This window comes from Pseudophryne corroboree, chromosome 1, assembly GCF_028390025.1.
Source record: "Pseudophryne corroboree isolate aPseCor3 chromosome 1, aPseCor3.hap2, whole genome shotgun sequence".
NCBI classification, from domain to species: domain Eukaryota; kingdom Metazoa; phylum Chordata; class Amphibia; order Anura; family Myobatrachidae; genus Pseudophryne; species Pseudophryne corroboree.
In genome coordinates this window covers 514175191-514199852 of record NC_086444.1, presented here as the reverse complement: position 1 = coordinate 514199852, position 24662 = coordinate 514175191, and the positions used below count along the sequence as shown (strand labels likewise).

The window sequence follows — 24662 nt, the reverse complement described above, 5'->3', positions numbered from 1 at the left end:
TGAAGAGAAGTATTAGAACACGAGGGCATGCACTGAAACTGGAGGGAGGTACACTAGGTTCAGGGGAAATTTTAGTAAAAAATTACTTCACAGAAAGAGTAGTGAACAAGTGGAATAGCCTCCCATCAGAGGTGGTAGAGGCTAAGACAGTATAGCAATTTAAACATGCATGGGATAGATATAAGGATATCCTTACAAAGAAATAAAGATCAAATAAGGTTTGAGGTAAAAATATGGTAAAAAAAAGGGGCAGACTAGATGGGCCAAGTGGTTCTTATCTGCCGTCACATTCTATGTTTCTATGTAACAGCGCTGATTAGGGCAAGTGTGATTATTCTCTCATCTCTCTGCCCTTCTCTGAAGCCTTTCTAAGGCAGTCTCTCCCTACCACTGTGCACTAAGCTACTGTGTTGTTTTGTGTGTCAGTGTGTTACACCATGGCTGGAAAAGTCTCAAAGGCTTCACAGAAGACCTTTATTTGCACAAAATGTGCAGAAAAGTTCACACAGTATCAGTCATGTAGCTCTCTGTTATGTGACGCTTGTGATTCTGAGCAACGGGCTCAAGGATCACCCCAGGTTAAGGATCCGCCAGCTTGACTCCGAACCGGCCTGGGCTCAGGTCTTAGCAGTGGAAGGGCTCACTAAGGTCATGGCCCCGTCCCCTCCCATTCTACCAACGGTCTCTAAAAAGAGACTGTTACCCTCAGTTCTGCACTCAGATGACTCACAAGATGAGGATTTACCCCATTTAGAAAAGGGCGAATTTACACAGGAGATGGGAGAGGAATAGGCTCCGGAAGACCCAGAGTCTATGCCCCAGGGGATAGAGGCATTGATTTTAGCAATGCACCAAGTGTTAAAGGTAGAAGAAGCAGACCAGGGTCCTGCTTGACAGTCCTTCCTTGGAATAAACAAAGACCTCCTTCCCAGTGTCAGAGTAACTGACTGTAATCCTGACCACGGCTTGGAAACACCAGATAAAAAATTCCAAGTGTCCCGTAGTTTTTTGTCCACCTACCCTTTTCCTGCTGAAAGCAGAAAGCCATGCGAGACTCCCCCTACGGTAGATCCCTCTGTGTCTCATCTGTCCAAAAAGATGGTTCTGCCTTTCTCAGAAGCCACCTCCTTAAAGGAGTCATTGGACAGGCAGTTGGAAAACACCCTAAAGTCCATAGACACAGCAGCGGGTGTGACTGTGCCCTGCAATGGTTGGCTGCTGGTTTAATAAGGCAATTGAAACCTGGGCACAACAATTGGCAGCGGGCCTGCAGTAAGAACTTCCAGCTAAGGATCTTATTCCTCTGGCAGAACACATTGGGTAGTCGGCCATCTATCTCGTCGACGCATCCGAAGAGGTATGTACGCTCGTTTCTAGGACCTCAGCCTTAGGGATTCTGGCCCGCAGAGCTCTTTAGTTGCAACAGTGGCAAGCAGATGCTGAATCCAAGAGATCAGTGGAAGCTATGGAATGCACAGGTGACGTCCTGTGCGGGCCCAGACTGGCCATGTGGATCTCTCAGGCTACAGGGCGCAAGTCTGCTTTCCTCCACTCAGCTGCCCATAGGCCTTATGCTGGGCCCTCCGGTCGGTTCTTTTGTTCCCCAGGTAGATTCAGAGGCCGGGCCAGAGGAGAACTCACAAATTTTCGTGGTGCCAGAGGCCACGGCAGAACAGTAGCGTCCACTTCCCTCCAGGACAGTAAGTCCACTATGAAATCCAGAGCATAACGGGTTTTACTCACATCTGCGTGACCCCAGCTCATCTGCAGGACTTCTGGGACCTATTGAACCGTGACTTTCACAGATGCCTGGGTCAGGGACCTCATCACTCAGGGGCACAAATTCGATTTCCAGTACCAACCACTTCGTGGTTTCCCCCCGGTTTCCCCGTTTCAGCCAACAAGTGTGTCGTGTTACAAGAGTGTTGGTCCAGGTCCCCTCACATCAGCTACAACAGGGGTTTACTCCACTTTGTTTGTGATTATCCTGAATTGATGGATCGGAATCCCTATTTGAGAGTGTTCAAGTTCAAGATGGAGTCCGTTCAGTCAGTCATTGGAGGTCTAGAGTAAAATTAGTTCTTTGTCTCGTTGGACATAAAAGATACCTATCTGCACCTCACCAGATGTTTCTACAGTTCGCCATTCGGAACTCACACTATCAGATTCAGGCCTTACCCTTCAGCCTGTCATCGGACCCCAGAGTGTTCACAAAGTCATGGCTGTGATGATGACTCTCCTTCGGACGGACACAGGGAGTTACAATTGTCTCCTATCTAGACAATCTCCTCCTGAAGGCTCCCTCCAGGAACCAATTGCTTCAGGACATACTGGTGACTCACCAGCACCTCATACGACACGGCTGGATCCTGAATTTTCCAAAATCACACCTGCAGCCAACACAGAGACATCAGTTTCGAGGGATGATCCAAGATACTCCCGCAGGAAAAAGTGGGTATCGGTGAACCTGTACTTACGACAACTTGGGAGGCTGGTGGTGTCCTTCGAGGCCATTCCATACAGATGTTTCCACTCCAGACCTTTACAACTGGATCTCCTGTCTCAGTGGTTGGGATTTTACCTTTTCTTTTACCAGCGCGTTAAGCTAGCCCCCAGAACTCATCTGGTGGCTAGATTTGTCCCACTTGCAAAAGGCAAAAAGGTTCGGACTGTGGGATTGAATTCTCCTCCCCATAGACGCGAGTCTCAAAGGCTGGGGGGCAGTGACTCCACAGGAAGCGTTCCTGCCCATAAACATTCTAGAACTGCAGGCACTGTTTTATGCCCTTCAACTAGCGCATCACCTGTTGCAGGGGCAAGTGGTCGGAGTCCAGTCGGACAACGCCACAGCGGGGGCATACATAAACCACCAAGGAGGCACCAGAAGTTGTGCAGCAATGAGGGAGGTAAGCCGTATTCTCCAGTGGGCGGAGGAGTATGCCGTGGCAATATCTGCAATATTTATTCCCAGCGTGGACACTAGGGAGGCTGACTACCTCAGTCTTCAGGACATACATCCCAGGGAGTGGGCTCTCCATCCCCAGGTATTTCTCCAACTGGTCCATCGGTGAGGTCTTCCGCAGATCGACCTTAGGGCCTCCTGTCAAAATCATCAACTGCCGCTGTACTGCTCTCGGACAAGAGATCCGGAAGCGGTAGTGGTGGATGCTCTCACAACACCCTGGCGATTCCAGTTTGTCTACCTGTTTCCACCATTTCCTCTCCTGCCTCATCTCCTACAATGCATCAAGCAGGAAAAGGCCATGGTTCTGTTAGTGGCTCCAGATTGGCCCAGAAGGGCTTGGTATTCCAGCCTATGCCTACTACTAGTAGACGATCCATGGCGTTACCGCTGCAAGAGGATCTTCTACAACAGGGCCCCTTTGTCTATCCAGATTTAAGGCGGCTACGTTTGATGGCGTGGCTGTTGAAAGGGCAATCCTGAGGCAAAGGAGCATCCCTTCAGCAGTAAGGGCATCCCAAGCATGCTTAGGGCCCAGAAAGACATTACTTGCAGACGCTACCACCGCATCTGGAAGGCTTATGTGTCAAGGTGTGAGCGACGTGCCCCCTTCCCCCCTTCAAATGCCCAAAATGCTTAGGAGGGACTGCAAGTAATCACGCAGGACTCATACTGTGCATGCGCAGTTCTCCCTTTAATCTCAAATTACTATTATCACAAAAAAATCCATATTTCTTCCCCATTTCTTTGCTAAAACTTTTAAATATCTATTGTTAGTCTTTCCACATAGGCTACCATAGGTGCAGTCAGTGCAGCTCCTATGGGGCCCAGAGCTGAGAGGGGCCCACCTTCCCTGTCAGTGTTACATGTGTTATATACATTTTTCACCATTGGGTGGTACGTAGGGGTCCTTTTAAACTTTTTCCTTGGGCCCTGCAATATATCTAGGTATGCCCCTGAGCTTGCTCATTGTAGTTTAGTATAAAATGAACTAGAGGGCATTTTAATGTTATATAATATGAACCAGGGCACTGTAATGAAACACAATATGAATGGGGAGCACTATATATCATAATGTGAATTGGGTGTACTGTGCGGCATAATGTGTATTGGCAGCTATGAAATGTGACATACAGTAGGGTGAACTTAAGCATTACTACGATTCATAAAATAAACTAAGGCACTACTGAGGGGCATAACATTAAATAAGGCTCTACTATGGTTCAGAAAATTAACTAGGGCACTATTATAGGGCATAAAACTAACAACTTCTGCACAGAAGTGTCTCTCTAGAAGCATTGGGACAGGGGCCCCTTCAGAATGTTGCTATGGGGCCCACAGAGTTCTGGCTATGCCCCTGCATGAATCTGTACATGCTGATGATCACTAAACATTTGATATATATTTTTAATATACCCTTAACAACTTTTGGATTTGAAAGGTTATAGTCCCGAAAAATGGTCATCTGAATGGGCAGCATTGATGTCATGGGTTCGATTCCCACCATGGCCTTAGCTGTGTGGAGTTTGTATATTCTCCCCGTGCTTGTTTGGGTGTCCTCCCACAGTCCAAAAATATACTGGTAGGTCAATTGGCTCCTAACAAAATTAACCCTAGTGTGTGTGTGCATGTACATGTGATAGGGAATATAGAGTTAGAGTGTAAGCTCCACTGGGGCTGGGACTGATGTGAATGGCCAAATATTCTCTGTAAAGCACTGCAGAATATGTGTGCGCTACAGTATATAAATAACTGGTAATAAATAAATGAAAGCAAAAAAAAATATGTTTAAAGCATTAAAAATTAAAAGTTTGGTACGTCCATGTGCAGCAAAGCATGTCATACTGGGACATCCAGTTCATTTTTTAAGCACTTCAATTTTCCCCTGATTTCCTGAGGTAATCACTGGCCCCATGCCCCAGTGGGAGAAAATAGTTTCCCAAGATGAGAACTTTGTAAGATTTATGACCTTACAAGTCTCTTGCATATTTTCCCATTTCATGTATCATTGGGCCTAATTCAGCAGGAGCTGCAGTTTTGTGAGAAATCATTACTCTAGCATGCTGGGGGCCACCCAGTACAGGGCAGGGCGGCCCCCGCATGCAGGGTCCATACCCCCCCCCCCCCGACCCTTGCTGAAATGCGAGTGCATTGTTGTAATGGCAGTTGCCATGCAGCCATGTTTAGGTTCCGCCGTGGCCTACCACGCAAACGGTTCGGACATGCCTCCGTTGACCGGACCGTGCCCCACAGCACTAAAACGTTGGGACTTAGACTGCGATAGCAATTTAAGTCCTTGCGAATGCGCGCATGCTGAATCGGCCCCAGTGTCCCTTATTTACAGGGAAAGTCACAAATGTGTCCAACTTCAATAAGGTTATGTTTTATATGTTGGTTAAATAAGAAAAAAGCTTTGCTGATCCTTGCAGTTTCTGAGTAGCTACAGACCTACTCCTAGATTGCGATCAGCTTGGTCCATTTAGTTCCTGGTTTGACGTCACAAACACGCCCTGCAATCGGCCAGCCACTCCCCCGTTTCACCAGCCACTCCTGCATTTTTACCTGGCACGCCTGCGTTTTTTAGCACACTCCCTGAAAACGCCATGTTGCCGCCCAGAAACACCCACTTCCTGTCAATCACACTACGATCACTCGAGCGTTGAAAAAACGTCGCTCGAGCCTATGTAAATCTACTAAGTTTTGTGTTAAATAACTAAGCGCATGTGCGCTGCGTACCATGCGCATTTTCTACCTAATCGTCGTTGGGAAAAATGGCAACGAGCGAACAACTCGGAATGACCACCTATATCAGCTCTTTATTATCTGGGCAGTCCTTGTTCTGGACATCTCCCTTATGAAAAGGGTTCCTTGATGGGTGACGTTTGCAGCCTCCACTACTTTGTGCCTGAAAAAAAAAAAAAATTCCTGGGTCCCCAATTCCATGCTGTACAGTTTAAAACTCTAGCTTCCAAGCTCCATTGGAACATTGATGGCCTTGTCACCACCTTCTGGCAGGAGTTATCTGAATGAGCTAAGTACAAATTAACATTCATGGAGCTGCTGTCATCCTTAGAAGATATAATATACCTCTGCTGTACGGATAGAGCACGAGAAAGGGAACAGTCCTGTTACTCCAACTGCAGATTGTTTCCCGGTTCATATTTCCATTTGCGCCCCATTAACACCCATGTAAATTGGGAAGTCGTGTCTCTTTCCTGAGAAGTGTGAAAGGAGGTTCAGGAACAAGCTCTGCCTGTATTGCGAGGAGCCAGGACACCATCTCTCCAGTTATCTCAAGCGTTGGGAAATGAGAATGCCTGTCTGATCAATGGCCCTCCTTCCGAGTTGTTCGCTCGTTATTTTCCTTCGCATCGTTGCGATTTTCTGCTAACTGCGCATGCGCAATGTTCGCACTGCGGCTGCGTCAAGTAAATTTGCTAAGAAGTTTGGTATTTTACTCACGGCATTACGAGGTTTTTTCTTTGTTCTGGTGATCGGAGTGTGATTGACAGGAAGTGGGTGTTTCTGGGCGGAAACTGGCCGTTTTATGGGTGTGTGTGAAAAAAAGTTTTCTGGGAAAAACGCAGGAGTGGCTGGAGAAACGGGGGAGTGTCTGGGCGAACGCTGGGTGTGTTTGTGACGTCAAACCAGGAACGAAACTGACTGAACTGATCGCAGTGGCAGAGTAAGTCTCGAGCTACTCAGAAACTGCTAAGAAATCTCTATTCGCAATTTTGCTAATCTTTCGTTCGCAATTCTGCTAAGCTAAGATTCACTCCCAGTAGGCGGCGGCTTAGCGTGTGCACTGCTGCGAAAAGCGGCTAGCGAGCGAACAACTCGGAATGAGGGCCCATGAGTGGTCACATTAAGCCCCGTTCAATACACTCACAGTTTTTATTGAATTCTCCTTGTTTTTGAGACTTCAGATTCACTGATGGCCTTCTTGTATTCCAGAGCAAATGTCACTTGCTGAAACTCAAGCAGTAACCGAGTAACAAGCAAATCTAAAATGGGGTTTCAGAGAATATAAATCCCTTTTCATCAAAAAGAAATATGGGGATCTCACACTCTGCTTAGATTACCAGGGATTAAATTCCTTGACAGTAAAGGATTGGTATCCCATAGCATTAATCTCCAAACTTTTTGATCACATAAAGAGGGACAACATTTTTCAAAATTGGATCTACACGGAGCTTGCAGCTTGATAAGAATTAGATCCGGGGAAGAGTTGAAAACAGCATTTAATATCCGTGATGGGTATCATGCCATACAGATTAATGCAGAGTACCAGCAGTCTTCCAAAAACATATGAATACAGAAGCATATTTTAGAATTCCTGTATAAATACATTGCGGTCTACCTAGATGACAATATGTTTTTTTTCCCCCCAGGATTTTACCTCTCATCATAAGCATAAGTTCATACATTTTGCCACAATACACCACGTAGCAGGAGATGTCTGGCGTGAGTGAGCTGATAGGTCCCGTGCAACTCTGTTAGCGTCGGGCATCTTTTTTGCCGAAATTCGTCTTATTCGCAATGCTATGCACATACAATGCACAAGCAGCTTCTGCTGATTAAAGTGATATGCGGCATACCTATATTCTGTGTGCGACTGTGGCTGTATCTGCATACGCAATATATCATAGCATTTTATATACAGATACATCCACAGTCGTACACAGAATATGGGCATGTTGCATATCATTTTAGTCAGCATAATCTGCTTGTGCATCATATTCGCATCATTTTGCGAAAAAAAGTTGCACGTAAAGATGCTTGGGGCTACCAAGCCACGCCACAGCATGGTGTGACTAGAAGGGCTGTTTAATGTGCAGAGAGGCTAGACAGGGCCGTCTTAAAAGCGGTATAGGCCCCTAGGCAAAGCAATGCACTGGGTCCACTACCCATCCTCCAGCGGTAGGTGTAGGGGGTGCTATCAGTGGCAGTTTTGAAGTCCCGCAGGCGTTAGGGGGTGTTCTATCTTCCGCTCAGTGTGTAGAACCTGGAGCAGTAATTTCTGCTAGTTACTCCTTTACTGCAGGATGGGGAGATGGGGCAGGATGGGGAACACTAAACTATAGAAGGGGGCATTGGGCTGAATATTGGGGCCCCAGTACATGACTTCCAGGGTAGTAGGGGGTGCGCAGGGGAGGGGTAGATAGTTTTGTAGGCTTAACTTTCACCATTTTCCAGTTGGAGGGCAGCTTGCTTAACTGCAGATATCTCCAGTTGCTGCAAATAGATTTCTTCATTTTCAATGGAATAAAAAAACTAGAGAGTCCCACCTTTCAGGAGGTACTGAGGACTTGGGGATCAGAGTTCAGGAGCCAGAGCAATCCACTGATGAAAATATAAAACTGCTTACCAGACTTGTGGAGCTGAAACAGGGGCCAGCTGTTGGAAGGCTGATATCTTTGGTTCTGGGCATAGTAGAGACAAGCTGCCAGTGTCCACCAAAAGGGGAGAGACCCAGCTTTTAGTGTAGAAAAACACTTAAGTCAGACAGAACCAGAGATATCTGGCTGGGAATAGCAATTAACAGGCTTTTATGGGGACCACTGCTTTGAAGTCGGGCTTGCCATCGCAGGATGGCTTGCAATGCCTTCCTTGGCCTCGCTACTCCCGGAAAACGGGTGAGACATGCCCCCGTTTTCCCGAATGCCGGTTGCCCCCGTCCCTCCCTGCGAACGCCTCTGCCTGTCAGTCAGGCAGAGACATTCGCATACCTGCACCGTGATCGCAGGATCTGTTCTGCAAATACACAGAACGGGTCCTGCGCATGCGCAAGAGCCTAACATCGGGGAAATGCAATAAGGATTGCTTATGCGATCATTACTGAATCACCCCCTACGTCCGGCAATGCACAAAGCACCATACTTTGCAACATTGCCCTGACTGTGTCGGGACCTGAATCAGCACAGTGTGTTTTACAGTTAATTCTGCATCTAGCCCTAACCCTAACTGCAGCCTAACCCTAACATTAAAATCTTCTGTTGACATTCACAGGTGCTCAGGGCTGCAGATGTAGATCTCAGGACCAGCTGCTTCTCCCATGGCCAGCTTTACATGGCTTGCTGACGAGTTAGTAGCCCCAAGCATCTTTTTCCATTAATCCCTGATGGAAAAACTGCAAATAAAGTTTACAAATACATTTTGTGATCAATTTGTGCAATATAAATTATCACAATAACAGATGGCACTACTGTCTTTGTAAAATGAATTTAGCTGAGAAATAACAGACATCCACGTGAGCGAAGCCGCAGGCAAACGCTAGTAATAAGATAAATAACAGATTGGGCTCAAATATAAATATTACTATTTCACCTTTAAAAAAGCCAGCAGTACACCTACAGTATGAGGCAAAACAGCCCAGCTTCTTACAGCATCACATTTTTGCTTTGGCTTGTAAATAAAAGCAATTCTTCTGCTATAAAAGGCCAGACAGGACTGAAACGCTTATACAGAGTTTCCCAGAACAGTTATTTGGCAGCGTGTCTTGGAGCTGAATTCTTGTTTTTAAAAAGTCTTCCATTTCTGTTGGAGCACATGGAGAATGTCTGAGATGTGTTAGTCATGATGCACAGTTCCAACTTTAGAGCTGAGCAAGAGGCTTGGGAGCAGTGACATCATCTCCAGTCTGTGCATCTCATGCAGTTGTGTCTCTGCATTCCAGAAACATTTTGGCCTTACATTATTTAAATACATTGCTTAGCGAAAGACAATCTGCCATTTTTGTGTGCAGTATAATAGATATTGGATATTGTCCCAATGAATATTACAGTGCACATTGTTGTCATTTCTGGGCCTATCAGAGATGTACCCAATGCTTCACGTACATCTCCTATGTTTGTGGGACTACGCATGCACAGGGCCATTCTGTGGGGATGGAGTGACGCTGCCTGCTTTTCTAGAAATAGATGGCGTGTCAGCCCCATTTTCTGGGAGTGGTGAGGCCAGAGGGAGGGGGGGGGGCACAAGGGGATTGTCAGGAATCGACTCACCACTGTTATGTCGGTCCGCCGGAGCGGACTCCGTCTGGGGTCACTGCATGTTGCTGTCACCTGTCGCCCTGCTCATGGATGTCGCCGCGCGCCTGGAGGCGCCTCTGGAGTCAGCGGGCGTGTGAGTGCGCCGCGTCCCTGCCGGGCCGCGGCATGGGCGCCGCCATGACAGTATTCCCCAGTGTAAGTGCGGCGGCCAATCCGGAGCTTGGCCGCACCCCCTTGTCTCACTCCAGCCAATGCCTGCCGGTCAGGGGGTATATCAGGAGCTGCTGGGTGAGTCAGAGGTTGTCCTGAACTTTGTGTCACTCCTGCGACTCGTGTGTTTGGACCTGTTATCCTGTTCCTCCGTGTTCCTGGATATTCACCTGATCCTCCGTGTTCCTGGATACTCCCCTGTGTCTCCGTGTTCCTGGATATTCTCCTGTATCTGCTACTCCGTGGAACTACAAGCACCAGCACCACAGCAATACCTTTCTGGCTTCACACCTTCCACACCTGCAGTGTGCTCCAGCCATCAGCAGTAGAGACTCCCTATCCAGGTGCATTCTAACAACTCACCTGTGATTCAGCCTGCAAGCTGATTGTGCTTTCCACCAGCACAGTGGACATTAACACCACGTCTCCTGCATTGCTACCAGGTTTGCTACTACTATTCCTATCTCTGCTGGCTCCACATTTTAACCATTCCGGTTTCATTTCCATGCTACAAACTCTGCCATAGATTTTCAGTTTCAAACCATACTATTCCATTGCCATTACCATTGCCGTTACCATTGTCATTTCCATTGCATTCGTTTGTTTACTTTCTGCTGCATTATTATCTGGACTTTTCTGTTATTAATAAATCTACATTGTGCACATGCGCAGAAACCCAGTACAGCCTCCTCACTTCATTCCACCTACCTCCACTGACCCACTAGCGCCCCCTCCGGGGACACAAACAAAACCGTCTCTGACAGTAAGTTCAGGACCGATGGACTCGGACGGTGGTCAGAGTGTGGGGTCAGGGGCCTTAAAAAATCTGGTCTCCCGTTTGGATGGACAAGAGGTTGTGCAGCAGCAGATATTCCAGTTTCTGCAAGGGATGTCTTCCCGGATTGATACGTTACAACAATCTCTGCTAAGTGCGCCTGCACCTCCAGTTCCTGTTACCCCTGCACATGCCAGTGTTGGGGGTTCTTCTTCTTCTCCGGCTGCATCTGCTCCTGTATCTCGTTTGCACTTGCCTGTGCCTAGCAGGTATGATGGCAGTCCGAAGTTATGCCGTGGGTTCCTCAACCAGTGTGAAGTCCAGTTTGAACTTTTACCTCATAATTTTCCCACGCCAAGATCCAAGGTTGCTTATATCATCTCACTGCTCTCTGGATCAGCCCTGAGCTGGGTGTCTCCTCTGTGGGAACGTGCCGACCCGTTGATGAACAACTATGCCGAGTTTGTTTCCATCTTCAGACGCATCTTCGATGAACCGGGTCGTGCAACTTCAGCCTCCGCAGATCTTCTCCAGCTCCGTCAAGGGACTCGCAGTATGGGTCAATACGTCATCCAGTTCCAGACGCTAGCCGCAGAGATCCAGTGGAATAACCAAGCCTTAGTAGCAGCCTTCTGGCATGGACTCTCAGAGAGGATAAAAGATGAACTGGCAACTCGTGATATTCCTGAGCAATTACCCGAGCTAATCTCCCTATGTATCAAGTTGGACTCTCGCATCCGCGAACGCAACAATGAGCGTGCTCGTGCTGAGTGTCGCAAACCAAGAATGGTACCTCCTGTACAGTTGCAGCCTCCACCTTCTGATGAGCCTATGCAAATTAATAGGTCCCGCTTAACTGCTGAGGAGCGGTCAAGGAGACTCCGTGAGAGACTGTGTCTTTACTGTGCGGCAGTAGGCCACCAAATAAGTTCTTGTCCAGTGCGTTCGGGAAACGCCAGATCCTGACTTGTAAGGGAGGAGTCAAGTTGGGATCTTTCAAGCAAGCTCCTTCTACCCAAGATCTCATTCTTCCTGTGACCTTAGAGACGGCGGCTGGACTCCAATCTGCAACTGCGTTGGTAGACTGTGGTGCAGCGGGGAATTTCATCACTCAAGCTGCGGTAGACAAGTTTCATCTGCCGGTCTGTGAACTTTCATGTCCCGTCTACATTACGGCAGTAGATGGTAGCCGTATCTCTAAGGGGTATATCACTCAACAAACCAGGCCAGTGATACTGGGGGTTGGGTTCCTACATTCTGAGTTAATTAAGTTTTTAGTTATTCCACAGGCAACTCAGGAGATTGTGTTAGGTATGCCCTGGCTCCAGCTACATAACCCACAGATTGACTGGTCTACATTACAACTAACTGCTTGGGGGTCACATTGCCGTCAGTCTTGTTTAGCCCAAGTTGTTCCTGTCAAGACTTCTGAAATCAAGACCCCGTCTACTCTTCCTACGGCCTACCAAGACTTCGCTGACGTCTTCAGCGAAAAGGCCGCTGATGTTCTACCGCCCCATAGAGAGTGGGATTGCCCCATCGACCTTGTTCCTGGCAAAAAACCACCTAGGGGGCGCACCTACCCGTTATCTGTTCCTGAAACCGAAGCGATGAGTAAATACATCCAAGAAAATCTACAGAAAGGATTCATCCGTCCCTCATCATCACCTGCTGGGGCAGGTTTCTTTTTTGTTAAAAAGAAAGATGGAGGACTACGTCCATGTATTGACTACCGGGGACTTAATGACATTACCATTAAGAACAGCTACCCGTTACCTCTTATTACCGAGTTATTTGATAGGGTCAAAGGAGCCCGCATCTTCACCAAGTTAGATCTCCGCGGTGCCTATAATCTCATCAGAATCCGCAGCGGTGATGAATGGAAGACGGCTTTCAATACTCGGGATGGCCATTACGAGTACCTGGTAATGCCATTCGGGTTGAGCAATGCCCCAGCAGTGTTCCAGCACTTTGTTAATGAAATCTTCCGTGACGTTCTGTACAAATATCTCGTAGTTTACCTGGACGATATCCTCATCTTCTCTCAAGACCTCTCCTCTCATCGTCTCCAAGTCCGTGAAGTTCTCCGACGTCTTCGTGAGAATCGTCTCTACGGCAAGTTGTCCAAGTGCACCTTCGAAGTTGCCTCCGTACCCTTCCTGGGGTATATAATTTCTGGATCGGATCTTCAGATGGACCCGGCAAAATTGGAAGCCATTGCCAATTGGTCCATTCCGAATACTCTCAAGTCAATTCAACGATTCCTGGGCTTCGCCAATTATTATAGGAAATTCATCCGAGGCTTTTCAACTCTCATTGCTCCTATTACCAGCTTAACTCGAAAAGGGGCAGATCATTCCAACTGGTCAGAAGATGCCCTGGCTGCGTTTCAGAAAATCAAGATGGCTTTTATGACCACACCAGTCTTGCTACAACCTGATGTTAATAAGCCATTCGAGTTGGAGGTGGATGCCTCCACAGTAGGAGTGGGAGCTGTTCTCTCTCAGATAGGAGCTGACGGGAAGATCCATCCCTGTGGATTCTTTTCCCGCAAATTTCTTCCTGCTGAAGTTAATTATTCCATCGGAGATCAAGAGCTTCTGGCGATTAAACTAGCCCTTGAGGAATGGAGGCATCTCCTGGAAGGGGCGAAGTTTCCATTTAACATCTATACGGATCATAAAAACCTGCTCTATCTGAAGGCAGCTCAGTGCCTTAATCCTCGCCAGTCCCGATGGGCTATGTTCTTCTCCCGTTTTAATTTTAAGCTCCATTTCCGCCCAGGTTCTCAGAATACCAAAGCAGATGCCCTGTCTCGATCCATGGAATCCGAGGACGAGATGTCCGATTCAGCACCACGCTCCATCCTGGATCCTGTGGCATTTGCCTCATCAAAAGTTTCTCCAGCTCCGCCTCCTGGTAAGATTTTTGTTGCTCCTGAACTCCGTTCTAAGTTGCTGTCTTGGGCCCATCAGTCTAAGTTTACTGGGCATCCTGGTGTCCTAAAGACTTTTAAATTTCTCTCCGGGACATATTGGTGGCCAAAAATGAAAGTTGACATCAAGGACTTTGTAGCGTCTTGTCCTAAATGTGTGCAGCACAAGACTCCTCGTCAGTCTCCAGCAGGTCAACTACAGCCATTATCCATCCCCAGCCGTCCTTGGTCACATCTGTCGATGGATTTCGTCTCTGACCTTCCCTCCTCCCAAGGATACAACACCATCTGGGTAGTGGTCGACAGATTCACCAAAATGGCTCATTTTGTTCCACTCCAAGGACTTCCTTCAGCTCCAAAACTGGCTCAAATCTTCCTGCGGGAGATTTTCCGTTTACATGGACTACCCACTGAAATAATATCTGACCGTGGAGTCCAGTTTGTGGCAAGGTTTTGGAGAGCTCTCTGTTCTGCCATGCAGGTCCATCTCAAGTTCTCGTCAGCATATCATCCTCAGACGAATGGGCAGACAGAGAGGGTAAACCAGGAGTTGGAAACTTTCCTGAGACTGTACGTATCATCTTCCCAAGATGACTGGGTGGATTTGCTCCCGTGGGCCGAATTCGCTCACAATTTCCGCTACCACACAGCTACTGAAACCACTCCGTTCTTCGCTGTTTATGGGCAACATCCACGAGTTCCTGATTTTCAAGACCTTCCTAGCATCGATGTTCCTGCTGCCACTACTGTCCTCAGTCAGTTCTCAACCATCTGGAGGAAGATTCATACTTCACTCAAAAAGGCTTCTGCTCGGTACAAATTCTTTGCCGACCGCAAGAGACGTGCAGTTCCCAGCTTGAAACCTGGGGATAAAGTCTGGCTGTCAACCCGGAATCTTCGTCTTAAAGTGCCTTCGATGAAGTTTGCACCACGCTTCATCGGTCCTTTCTCCATCGAAAGAGTTCTAAATCCTGTGGCTTACAAGCTCAAGTTACCCTCTTCTTTGCGTATTCCTAATGCTTTCCATGTCTCTCTCCTCAGACCATTAGTCCTGAATCGCTTCCAAAGAGCTCTTCCAGTTGGCCCCAGCATTCCAACTCAGCGGGGCATAGAGTTCGAGATAGAGAAGATCCTGGACTCCCGTCACCGGTATGGTCGTCTGCAATATCTCATCGACTGGGCCGGTTATGGTCCTGAGGAGAGGAGTTGGGTGAACTCTGCTGATGTCCACGCTCCCAGGTTGGTCCGTGTTTTCCACAGGTCTCATCCTTCCAAGCCACGTGGGTGTTCGGTGCCCACCCATAAAGGAGGGGGTACTGTCAGGAATCGACTCACCACTGTTATGTCGGTCCGCCGGAGCGGACTCTGTCTGGGGTCACTGCATGTTGCTGTCACCTGTCGCCCTGCTCATGGATGTCGCCGCGCGCCTGGAGGCGCCTCTGGAGTCAGCGGGCGTGTGAGTGCGCCGCGTCCCTGCCGGGCCGCGGCATGGGCGCCGCCATGACAGTATTCCCCAGTGTAAGTGCGGCGGCCAATCCGGAGCTTGGCCGCACCCCCTTGTCTCACTCCAGCCAATGCCTGCCGGGCAGGGGGTATATCAGGAGCTGCTGGGTGAGTCAGAGGTTGTCCTGAACTTTGTGTCACTCCTGCGACTCGTGTGTTTGGACCTGTTATCCTGTTCCTCCGTGTTCCTGGATATTCACCTGATCCTCCGTGTTCCTGGATACTCCCCTGTGTCTCCGTGTTCCTGGATATTCTCCTGTATCTGCTACTCCGTGGAACTACAAGCACCAGCACCACAGCAATACCTTTCTGGCTTCACACCTTCCACACCTGCAGTGTGCTCCAGCCATCAGCAGTAGAGACTCCCTATCCAGGTGCATTCTAACAACTCACCTGTGATTCAGCCTGCAAGCTGATTGTGCTTTCCACCAGCACAGTGGACATTAACACCACGTCTCCTGCATTGCTACCAGGTTTGCTACTACTATTCCTATCTCTGCTGGCTCCACGTTTTAACCATTCCGGTTTCATTTCCATGCTACAAACTCTGCCATAGACTTTCAGTTTCAAACCATACTATTCCATTGCCATTACCATTGCCGTTACCATTGTCATTTCCATTGCATTCGTTTGTTTACTTTCTGCTGCATTATTATCTGGACTTTTCTGTTATTAATAAATCTACATTGTGCACATGCGCAGAAACCCAGTACAGCCTCCTCACTTCATTCCACCTACCTCCACTGACCCACTAGCGCCCCCTCCGGGGACACAAACAAAACCGTCTCTGACAGGGGCCTTGGACTGCACACCCTAATTCGAAAAATAATAAGAGGCGCTATCATTCCAAGACTTGTAGTTCCACACAAGAACAAAGAAAATAAATGCAGATGCACCCTCTAATTATGTAACATGCCTCGTTCTGCATATGGGCACAACATTTTATGTTTTCTGGCAGAATTTGTCATATCAAAAGCCAAACTCCGATATTGTTTCACCAAAACTTTGTACTTCTTTGTAGCAAATCAGCCTATTCCTCTTGTACAACATTCTTACCTAATCATCATTAATCTATATTTTCATCCTGGTTTGCATCTTCATTTACTGAGTGTATGATATACTATTATTGTGGAACTGTATACGGAAATATAGCAGAATTTTAAATGCTGTTTTCCTCCTTTAGGTTCAGATCACCTGAGAGAAAAGGATGGGCTCTGGGCTGTCTTAGTTTGGCTTTCAATTTTGGCAGCTCGTAAGCAAGGTGTAGAGGAGATTGTACAAGATCACTGGACAAAGTTTGGACGTCACTATTATTGCAGGTAACCAGCATGCAGCCCAATGTTTGCATAAGTAATTTAAATTAACGAATAGGTAATGAATAGGCATGTAAACGATGCAATGTGCACACCCGCGGGTCTTCCGTTGCCTCCTCAGATCTCTTCAACATGCAGAAAGATCTGAGGAGGTGGCGAAAGATGCCATTATTATTATTATTATTATTATTATCCGTTATTTATATGGCGCCACAAGGGTTCCGCAGCGCCCAATTACAGAGTACATAAACAAATAATCAAAACAGGAAAACAGCAACTTACAGTTGACGACAATATAGGACAAGTACAGGGGAAATAAACATAGCAACATCAGCAGATGACACTGGAATAAGTATCAGGTGGCAGAAGACTGCTATGCTACCGAACGCAACGTGGCCCTGCTCCCATCTACCCAACCCTGCCGTCGCTTGTTGCCAGCATCAGCAAGTGTGTGTGCACCATGACTTCTTGACAAAGGGGAGAGAATCCTTGAAACCGGTTGAAGTTTTTATGCTGTGACGACCATCCATCAGCTGCGGGACGTGTGTTGCAGTATTCGTGTGTTTTTATGCTTCATGAATAAATTTGTGTACATTTTTAAGCACTACCGTCTGCCTGTCTCCTGTCTGCAGTGAGTGGAGAAATAAAAAGAAACCTTTCAGTACACTCGAGACTGAACTTCAATGTAAGTGTCATTCTTATGGTTCACTGTGATTGAAAAGAGCACCAGCTATTTCCTATAGCCATAAAGATACCGTTATAGGAACGCAAGGCTGAATATTGATGTGAGTGTCTTTCTAAATACGTGGAGCCATTTGAGGGCAGATTGTGGATGAAGCATTTCGTTTCTAAAACTCCCCCATCAGATGTTTCATTGTGAAAGTTCTACTGTTTTAATGTTTTAATAATTTATAAAACATCAGCAGCGCTAGTTTTTTATCGTTTATTTGTTACCATGCCGGCTCACTTTGCTATCGATGTGTTGTGGGAGGACACATCGTTCCGTGTGGAGGCACTTTAAGCCGCACTTGCAGGATTCCTTAATGTATCCGTACAGAGTTGCAGTTGCGATTTCAGATGCATGCACGGAGAAGTGTATTGATAATGTAGTGGCCATTTCTGGCCACTGACATGGAGGTCTCTTAGTGCACGCACACAGATAGTCTGTGTCATAGGAATGTTATGTTAATGCCTTGATGTGTCTGTCATGTTGTTGCATACACAGATGCTCAACTGCTCACATAGGAGGCACTACATGGATGGAGAAACTGTACTTGCCTTAGGACTAATGCAAATTTCAATGGTGCAAATGAAGGTGCATCTACAGTCGCACCCAACAGGATTACTGAGTATACAGATGCTGAAAGTGGTGCATGTGAATTTGAAAGTCCTTGCAAATTCACATGCACACAAAGGGAAGGGCTCTTTATCAGCATTCACATAAAGTCACCAATATACGCTGTGGGAATCACCTAAGAGTCAGAATATATGCTGTGTATGGGTGGCACTTCATGTTTAACTTCTGCCTCAGTGTCTCTTTTCACTATGTCCGGTAATTTCCTATGAGGATCAAAGTCCTACTTGTCTACTCTCCCGGAACAGCCAGAAGGCTCCCGAAAATTGGATGGTGCCCCCGCCCCCCTGGAACAGTGGACAAGTCTCCCAGATTCGCCCACACCCACCACCCATTATGCCACTACGCGAGTAAAGTGGGCGGGCCAGATAGCTGAAGACACAACTCATGCTAACACGTGTCATAGCTGCGCCCTGTGCTGTACAGTGGCAGTAATCTCGGCATTGCCTTGGGGGAGGGGGGAGAGCGTGGCTACAATGATGCTATTGTGAAGCCACGCCCCGCCCACAGCCTCTTCCATTGCATTGTGCCCTCCCTGACCACTATGCCAAGCCATGCCCCCTACATCTGCCGTTGCTGTGCCAACCTACCTGGAAGGGGCAACCAGGAAATTGGAAACTATAACGAATGTATAGCATCCCAATTAAGCATGTTCAGTTTACCATGATGTATAATTAGTACCAATGCAATAGTGGCATTTATATGTATTAAAACATGTCTTTATGTTTTACGTTAACAGCACATGGCATGTTATTCTTGTCTGTAACAGGTTTGACTATGATGGTCTGGAACCCAGGACAGCATTTTTTATAATGAAGGATCTGGAGGGTACGATAACAGAGAAGACATTCAGAAGTCAGCAGTTTGCTGTTGGAAGCCATGTGTACAGTGTGGAGAAAACAGACAGTTTTGAATATGTGGACCCAGTAGATGGAACAGTAACAAAGAAACAGGTAGAATCATGGGCATCATTTAGAATCCAATAACAAATGTTTTAACCTCGTATCCTAAGTTTTGAAAGAAGTTATGAAATTAACATACAGACACATCATAGATGCTGTTAGCAGGGGTTGTTTGTTGGGATACATACGTTATCCCGGCGGTCACATGACTGACACCGGCATCCCGAAGTAGTGAATCCTGACAGGAGTCGAGTAAGTATGTATACCCTAACCCTCCCCCCTCGCCACCTAACCCTAACCCTTCCCCTGAGTTTTTTTTCCTTTTTTTGTCTCTGCATTCCTACCCCTCTTAGTACATGCAATAAACTGAAGTAAGATGCATCTTTTTGGTTCCTAATAGCATAGGCGTTTCTCTAATGGGTGCAATGTGTTTGGTTCACATGGACCCCAGGGTCCAGGGGGTCACACACTGCACCCATATATTCTACTTACCCCTCCGGAGTCCCGTGTTGGCTGCCCTGCACTACTGACATAAAACACTTGGAAAATGGCCGCCGCGGCTATTTCCGAGTGATTTGCGCATGCGCACTGAAGATGTTCCTGGAGACCTGCGCATGCGCAGTGACTGCGCGAAGGCTGCACGCGGGTCCCCCCCTCTCTTGAAACGCCCTGCCTAAAACCCTCCAGTACTATGTAAATATAACCAATATTCTAACTTTGAATATCTATTATATAATCTACTACTGTGTCGGTCTAGCAGCTGTGCAGTCAGAGCTGAAGGGAGCCCTCACCCCCACCCTTTTCCACTTACTGGATGTCTGACAGATACATTTTCCCCCAGCACTGTTTGGATGTACTGGACTGTTCCTTGAGTCCTGTGAGTACCTTTAACCACTTAACTGAAATTTATGTTTTTTTAATTTCTTTAATAAAATTGTAAATATATTTTTTAAAATATACACATGGAGCCTCCGTTATTCATGCAGGCTTAGGCGCACACGTACACTCCTAGCGTGACTAGGCGATCCATCCGCCTAGTCACACCGGGAGTGCACAGAGACGCTTCCCATTGAAAGAGTCTCTGTCTGGGAGCGCACGCCCGCCCGCCCATCAAGATGGAGACGCTCACAGTGACTAGGTGGGCGGGCGCGCCTAGTAACAGACGGAGCCACGACTAGTGTGGCTCCATCTGTATGTAAATATTTTATTTAAAAAATACATACTTAGGGGTTGTTTTTCACCCCACCCCCTTGTCTATAGACCCCCATTGTAAAATGGGTATTTCATTTTTAATATAGACCGCCACGTCACTCCCAGGGGGCGCTGCAGCAGGAGGAAGTCCAAACTCCTCCATTACAGAAAGGGAAGCAATGGAGCACCGTCATATGTGATACCACCAAGACAGGTAACGGACTCCTGGCTGGGATTGTATCACATATGACTATGCCAAGCAAGTGGTTAAGAGAGTGAGACAAACACAGGGCGGAGGGAAAGGAGGGACAGAGATCAGTCAGAAGGAGACATGAGGGGTACAGAGATAAGAAAAAGATGGAGGAGAGGTGACAGACATGACAGATGTAAGAAGGGGTGCTGGCAGAGATGAAAGAGGATGGAAAGGAGGGACGTAAATTAGGGAGACAGATGGGGGGAGCAGAAATGGGAAGGTGGGGGAAGACAGGATAAAACCTCTGCAACAACGGGCACAATACAGTGACTCAGCGAATCCGGGATCCAGAATTCTTACATACACAATCAAGGGATCCTCCTGATAGCATTACCGTACAAAGGTGAACTCGAAACTGCTGCCGTTTCTGCACCATATAAGGGGCCAAAGAGGTTGAGCATATTCGTTTAGGCCAAGCCCGAGGCTATTATTTTTTATTAAAAGCAGGGTTGGGAGGATGACTTAATATGGGCGACAATTTTAACAGTAGTTATCCATTCCTGAGCAGCTTACTAAAACTGTAAGGTACACTAATGCTACTTACTAATGAATAAGCACACACCTTTTACAAAGTAATTTCTTACAGTACTGGCCAATATAGAATATAACAGCTGCACTGCTCACAATTTTTCCGTCCACAGCTGCAACTGTCATTATTAAGCCGACAACAATGTCAGATTGATTTGTCGCCTGCATTATGTACTGTATACACCCTGCTGCACAGCCAACAGAAGATATCGCTAGCAACCCCATGCATGGGTGCAAGTTATTAGTGAGAAACTCTGTATGTTTGACTCGGAATAGCACGGAATTATAGGTACACTCTCGCAATACTCTCATGACATTCCCATGAGAGACGGATCTCTTGTGTGCGACTGCAGCATTGCCACCCAAAAATAACCATTTCATGCTAAGAGATATCCAGCCAGGATCCGACCAACTCGCTAATTGAGTGCTAGCAACCTCACAGCCGGGCCATCTACACTGTTCCGGTGTGGGCCCATGCCCCCTTGGTACACCTGTGAAACTGTGACGCAGGTCTCCTAAGGCGCGCTTTGGGAGGACAGAAACCTCACGTGAAGCAGAACGGCAAAAGCTTCCTCTTGACAGTGAGCCCACTTTTAATTAATTCAAAACATATTACTACGACTGGGAGCATATTGATGGTAGTTTAATAGAATGTGACCAGACAGATTATAGCTACCACTAGTTTTGGTGACCTATTGTCTCCCCTTCCACCTACTGGGATGTAGTTATGTGACCGCCGTTCACAATACCAACACCTACATTCTGCCCGCTCGAAATCACGACAGTCGGCATACCGAGTAACAGGGACTATTCCCACTCGTGGGTGTCCACGACACCCATAGAGTGGGAATAGAACCTGTGGCAAGTGCAGCTTGCCACCGAACCCGCAGCGTGTCGAGCGCAGAGAGCCCGCAAAGGGATTTGTTACGCTCGCCCCCCCATCCGCCGGCATTCTGCGGCCGTGATCCCGTCTTGATGTTGGATGCTGGTAACGCGATCCCAAGTGCACCTATTGCCTTCCCAGCCACCCAATGCCTCCCCCTGCCACCCTCTGCCGCTCCCTGCTACCTACTGCCTGTCACCCTCTGCTTCTCCCCATTGGTCGGAGGAGGGGGGGGGGGGGGGGGGGGGGGGGGGGGGGGCACAAGGCAGATTTTTTTCAGTTTTGACAGTCAAGGTAGCTAAAATAGCATGCGATATGAGCTATCTCACTTGTCAAAATTGCTGTTTGTTTTTTTTAAACCAGTTTGTCATGTGGTTTGGCAAAGTGCCACAGATTACATTCCTAAATCTTTATGCTTCCGATTTGTAAAAGTAAAGTTTGTGGTTCAGATAGGGTGGTTTGGATTAATGCACTTTGATGTATGGTTTGGCCTTCTGTAAATCCCACAGTTTACAAACTGCACATCAAAACATAGTAAAAATCATACCTCTCAACTGTCCCAATTTTCGCGGGACAGTCCCGTTTTTGTGGGACTGTCCCACCCGCGGGCTGCAGTGTCCCATGGTGGGGTGGCAGTTGGGAGGCTCCTGCACTCGCTGCTCTGTGAATAGACGCTGTGCGCATGCGCACAGCGTCAATTTAGTGGAGACAGGAGAGGGGGCATGCCAGCAGCTCACAGAGCGCTGGGCATGCCCCTTCAGTGACGAAAATGAGGGCGCGGCTCGCGATCGCGGGCCCTCCCGTGAAGCCACGCCCCATTTTCCGTAGGCCACGCCAACCTTTTCGCCCAGACGTCCCTCCTCGCCCATACATAAAGTTGGGAGGTATGGTAAAAATGACAATTTTGGAAAACCGCACTATAGCTTTCTGCCCCGTCATCTGAAATAATTGATGATCTACCTGTATTTTAGTGCCCCCTTTCCAGTCTTTCTTGCCAATAACTGTTCTTCCTTGAGTAATTCATAGTTGTGAAATTGTAAGCAATTATTTCAGATTAATTCATGGCTGCATCACATTAAAACGTCCAATTATTCCTGGACAGTATTCGGAAAGACAGATAGCGTAGCCTAAAACCTGTCTGGGTGACAAACCTACATATGTGTCCAGTTCTAAATATATGATCTTAAAGACTTTGTGAAATATAAACATTGTATTTCCGGTTTTGTTATCTTGTTTGGGGGGGGGGGGGGGGGGGGGGGGGGTCGGCTTGTCTTTACTTTATATAAGTGATTATACACAACTGCAGTTCTTATTTCTGGGTGTTTGCAGAGATTTATCATAGTTAAAAAATACAGTATACCTTCTTTAGGAGCTAGCACTAGTAAATGATTTCCACATTCCAGACAAGCCTGTGTTTAGATGGAGAGTCTAACATACCTTTGATATGTCTGCTCTTCATGTATTCTCAGCTGTGGTCTTCAAGTTCCCCATCCTTTTAGGAATATATCAGCTGTTCATATGGCCTTTGGTGTAAGCGCCAGTCTGTGTGTGGGCAGGGTTATAAATACTTCCCTTGTGCAGAAGGTCACGTCAGAATTAAGCATATCTTTATCTACCTTGCATTTTCTACCGTGATAAAATCGAAACTGCTACCTAAACTGATGGAAAAAAAAGACTATATAAAACCTAACAGCCATGATTGTATTTTCAATGTAGTTTCTTGGCTCAATGTACTGGCTTATTCTCCCGCATTGTATAGAATAATTGGAGGAAATACCGGTCATGCCTAGGGGAAGCTCTCTTTAGGGCTTTGAACAAATATCTGATAATAACTGGCCTGTCTAATAGTACAGTAATTCTATATTATTGCACTTACAGTATGTGCCATTTTATATGGTCTCAATTACAATTCTTAAAGAAGTGGGAGTATTCCATGAGCTTCAACAATAAGTTAATGTTCAATGACCGGTCTCCCAAATGAGACCATCTTTATTTTGGTTGCTTACATTTCCGCAAGAACTGGTAGAATGTAATTGATATTATGGTGGATTATTGATAATAAGATAGTTAATAAGGTATGCAGTCACATTGTCAAAGTTCACAATGTTGACTTTTATTGTGACGGAGTATATAACATTTACCGGTGGGCGAGATGCCGCCTGTCAACAGCAGCAAGCAGCCCACCAGAATGCTGGCAGTGGTGCTAGTTCCTTTACGGGCATGCTGCGCTCGCCACGCTGCGGGCTCAGTGGCTCGCTGTGCTTGCCACAGGTTCTATTCTCGCTCTATGGGTGTTGTGGACACGAGTGGGAATAGCCCCTGTGTGCCGGGATTCCAGCTGTCAGCATTGTCGGCTGTCGGGATTCCGGCATCGGTATCCTGACTGCTGGGATCCTGACAGCAGGCAAATTGATTGCATCCCATTGTGAAAACACCAAACTGTTGACAGTTATGGTTAAAATGTCAACATCTATCATGTCATCTGAGAAACTGTCGACATGGGACAAGAGGTCGACATATGACAAATGCATTGTCAGCATTAGAACCATGACGGCATTTCATCATTCTTGACATGCTGAATGTCAACATAGTGATTGTCGACATGATGAACATGTCAAAATGTCTTTGCTATCAGGAAATGCTGAATCGGTGGCAGGGATTGCTGGTATGTGTAGTTCAGCAGCAGCTGGAGGGCCACTTATTGCACACCCCTAATCTATTTGCTGTTGTATCACCTCTGTGTCTAGTCTTAATACAGTATTTGGACATGCTACTTTTTTATCCTGTCCTCGGCAGCAATGCCTTGTGGTAATAAGTTTCTATTACTTGGAGTGAAAGATTTGGGGGAATCTGAATACCTG

General features: G+C 47.0%; 1 protein-coding gene across 1 annotated transcript in view; it reads left to right on the top strand.

The window, feature by feature from the left end:
* Positions 1–24662, top strand: part of PGM5 (phosphoglucomutase 5) — a 338082-nt gene that overhangs the window by 207497 nt on the left and 105923 nt on the right. Inside the window, exons 8-9 of the mRNA XM_063913924.1 lie at positions 16561–16696; positions 18814–18997. Of these exons, the coding sequence (XP_063769994.1) occupies positions 16561–16696; positions 18814–18997 (320 nt within the window). The remainder of the gene's footprint in view (positions 1–16560; positions 16697–18813; positions 18998–24662) is intronic.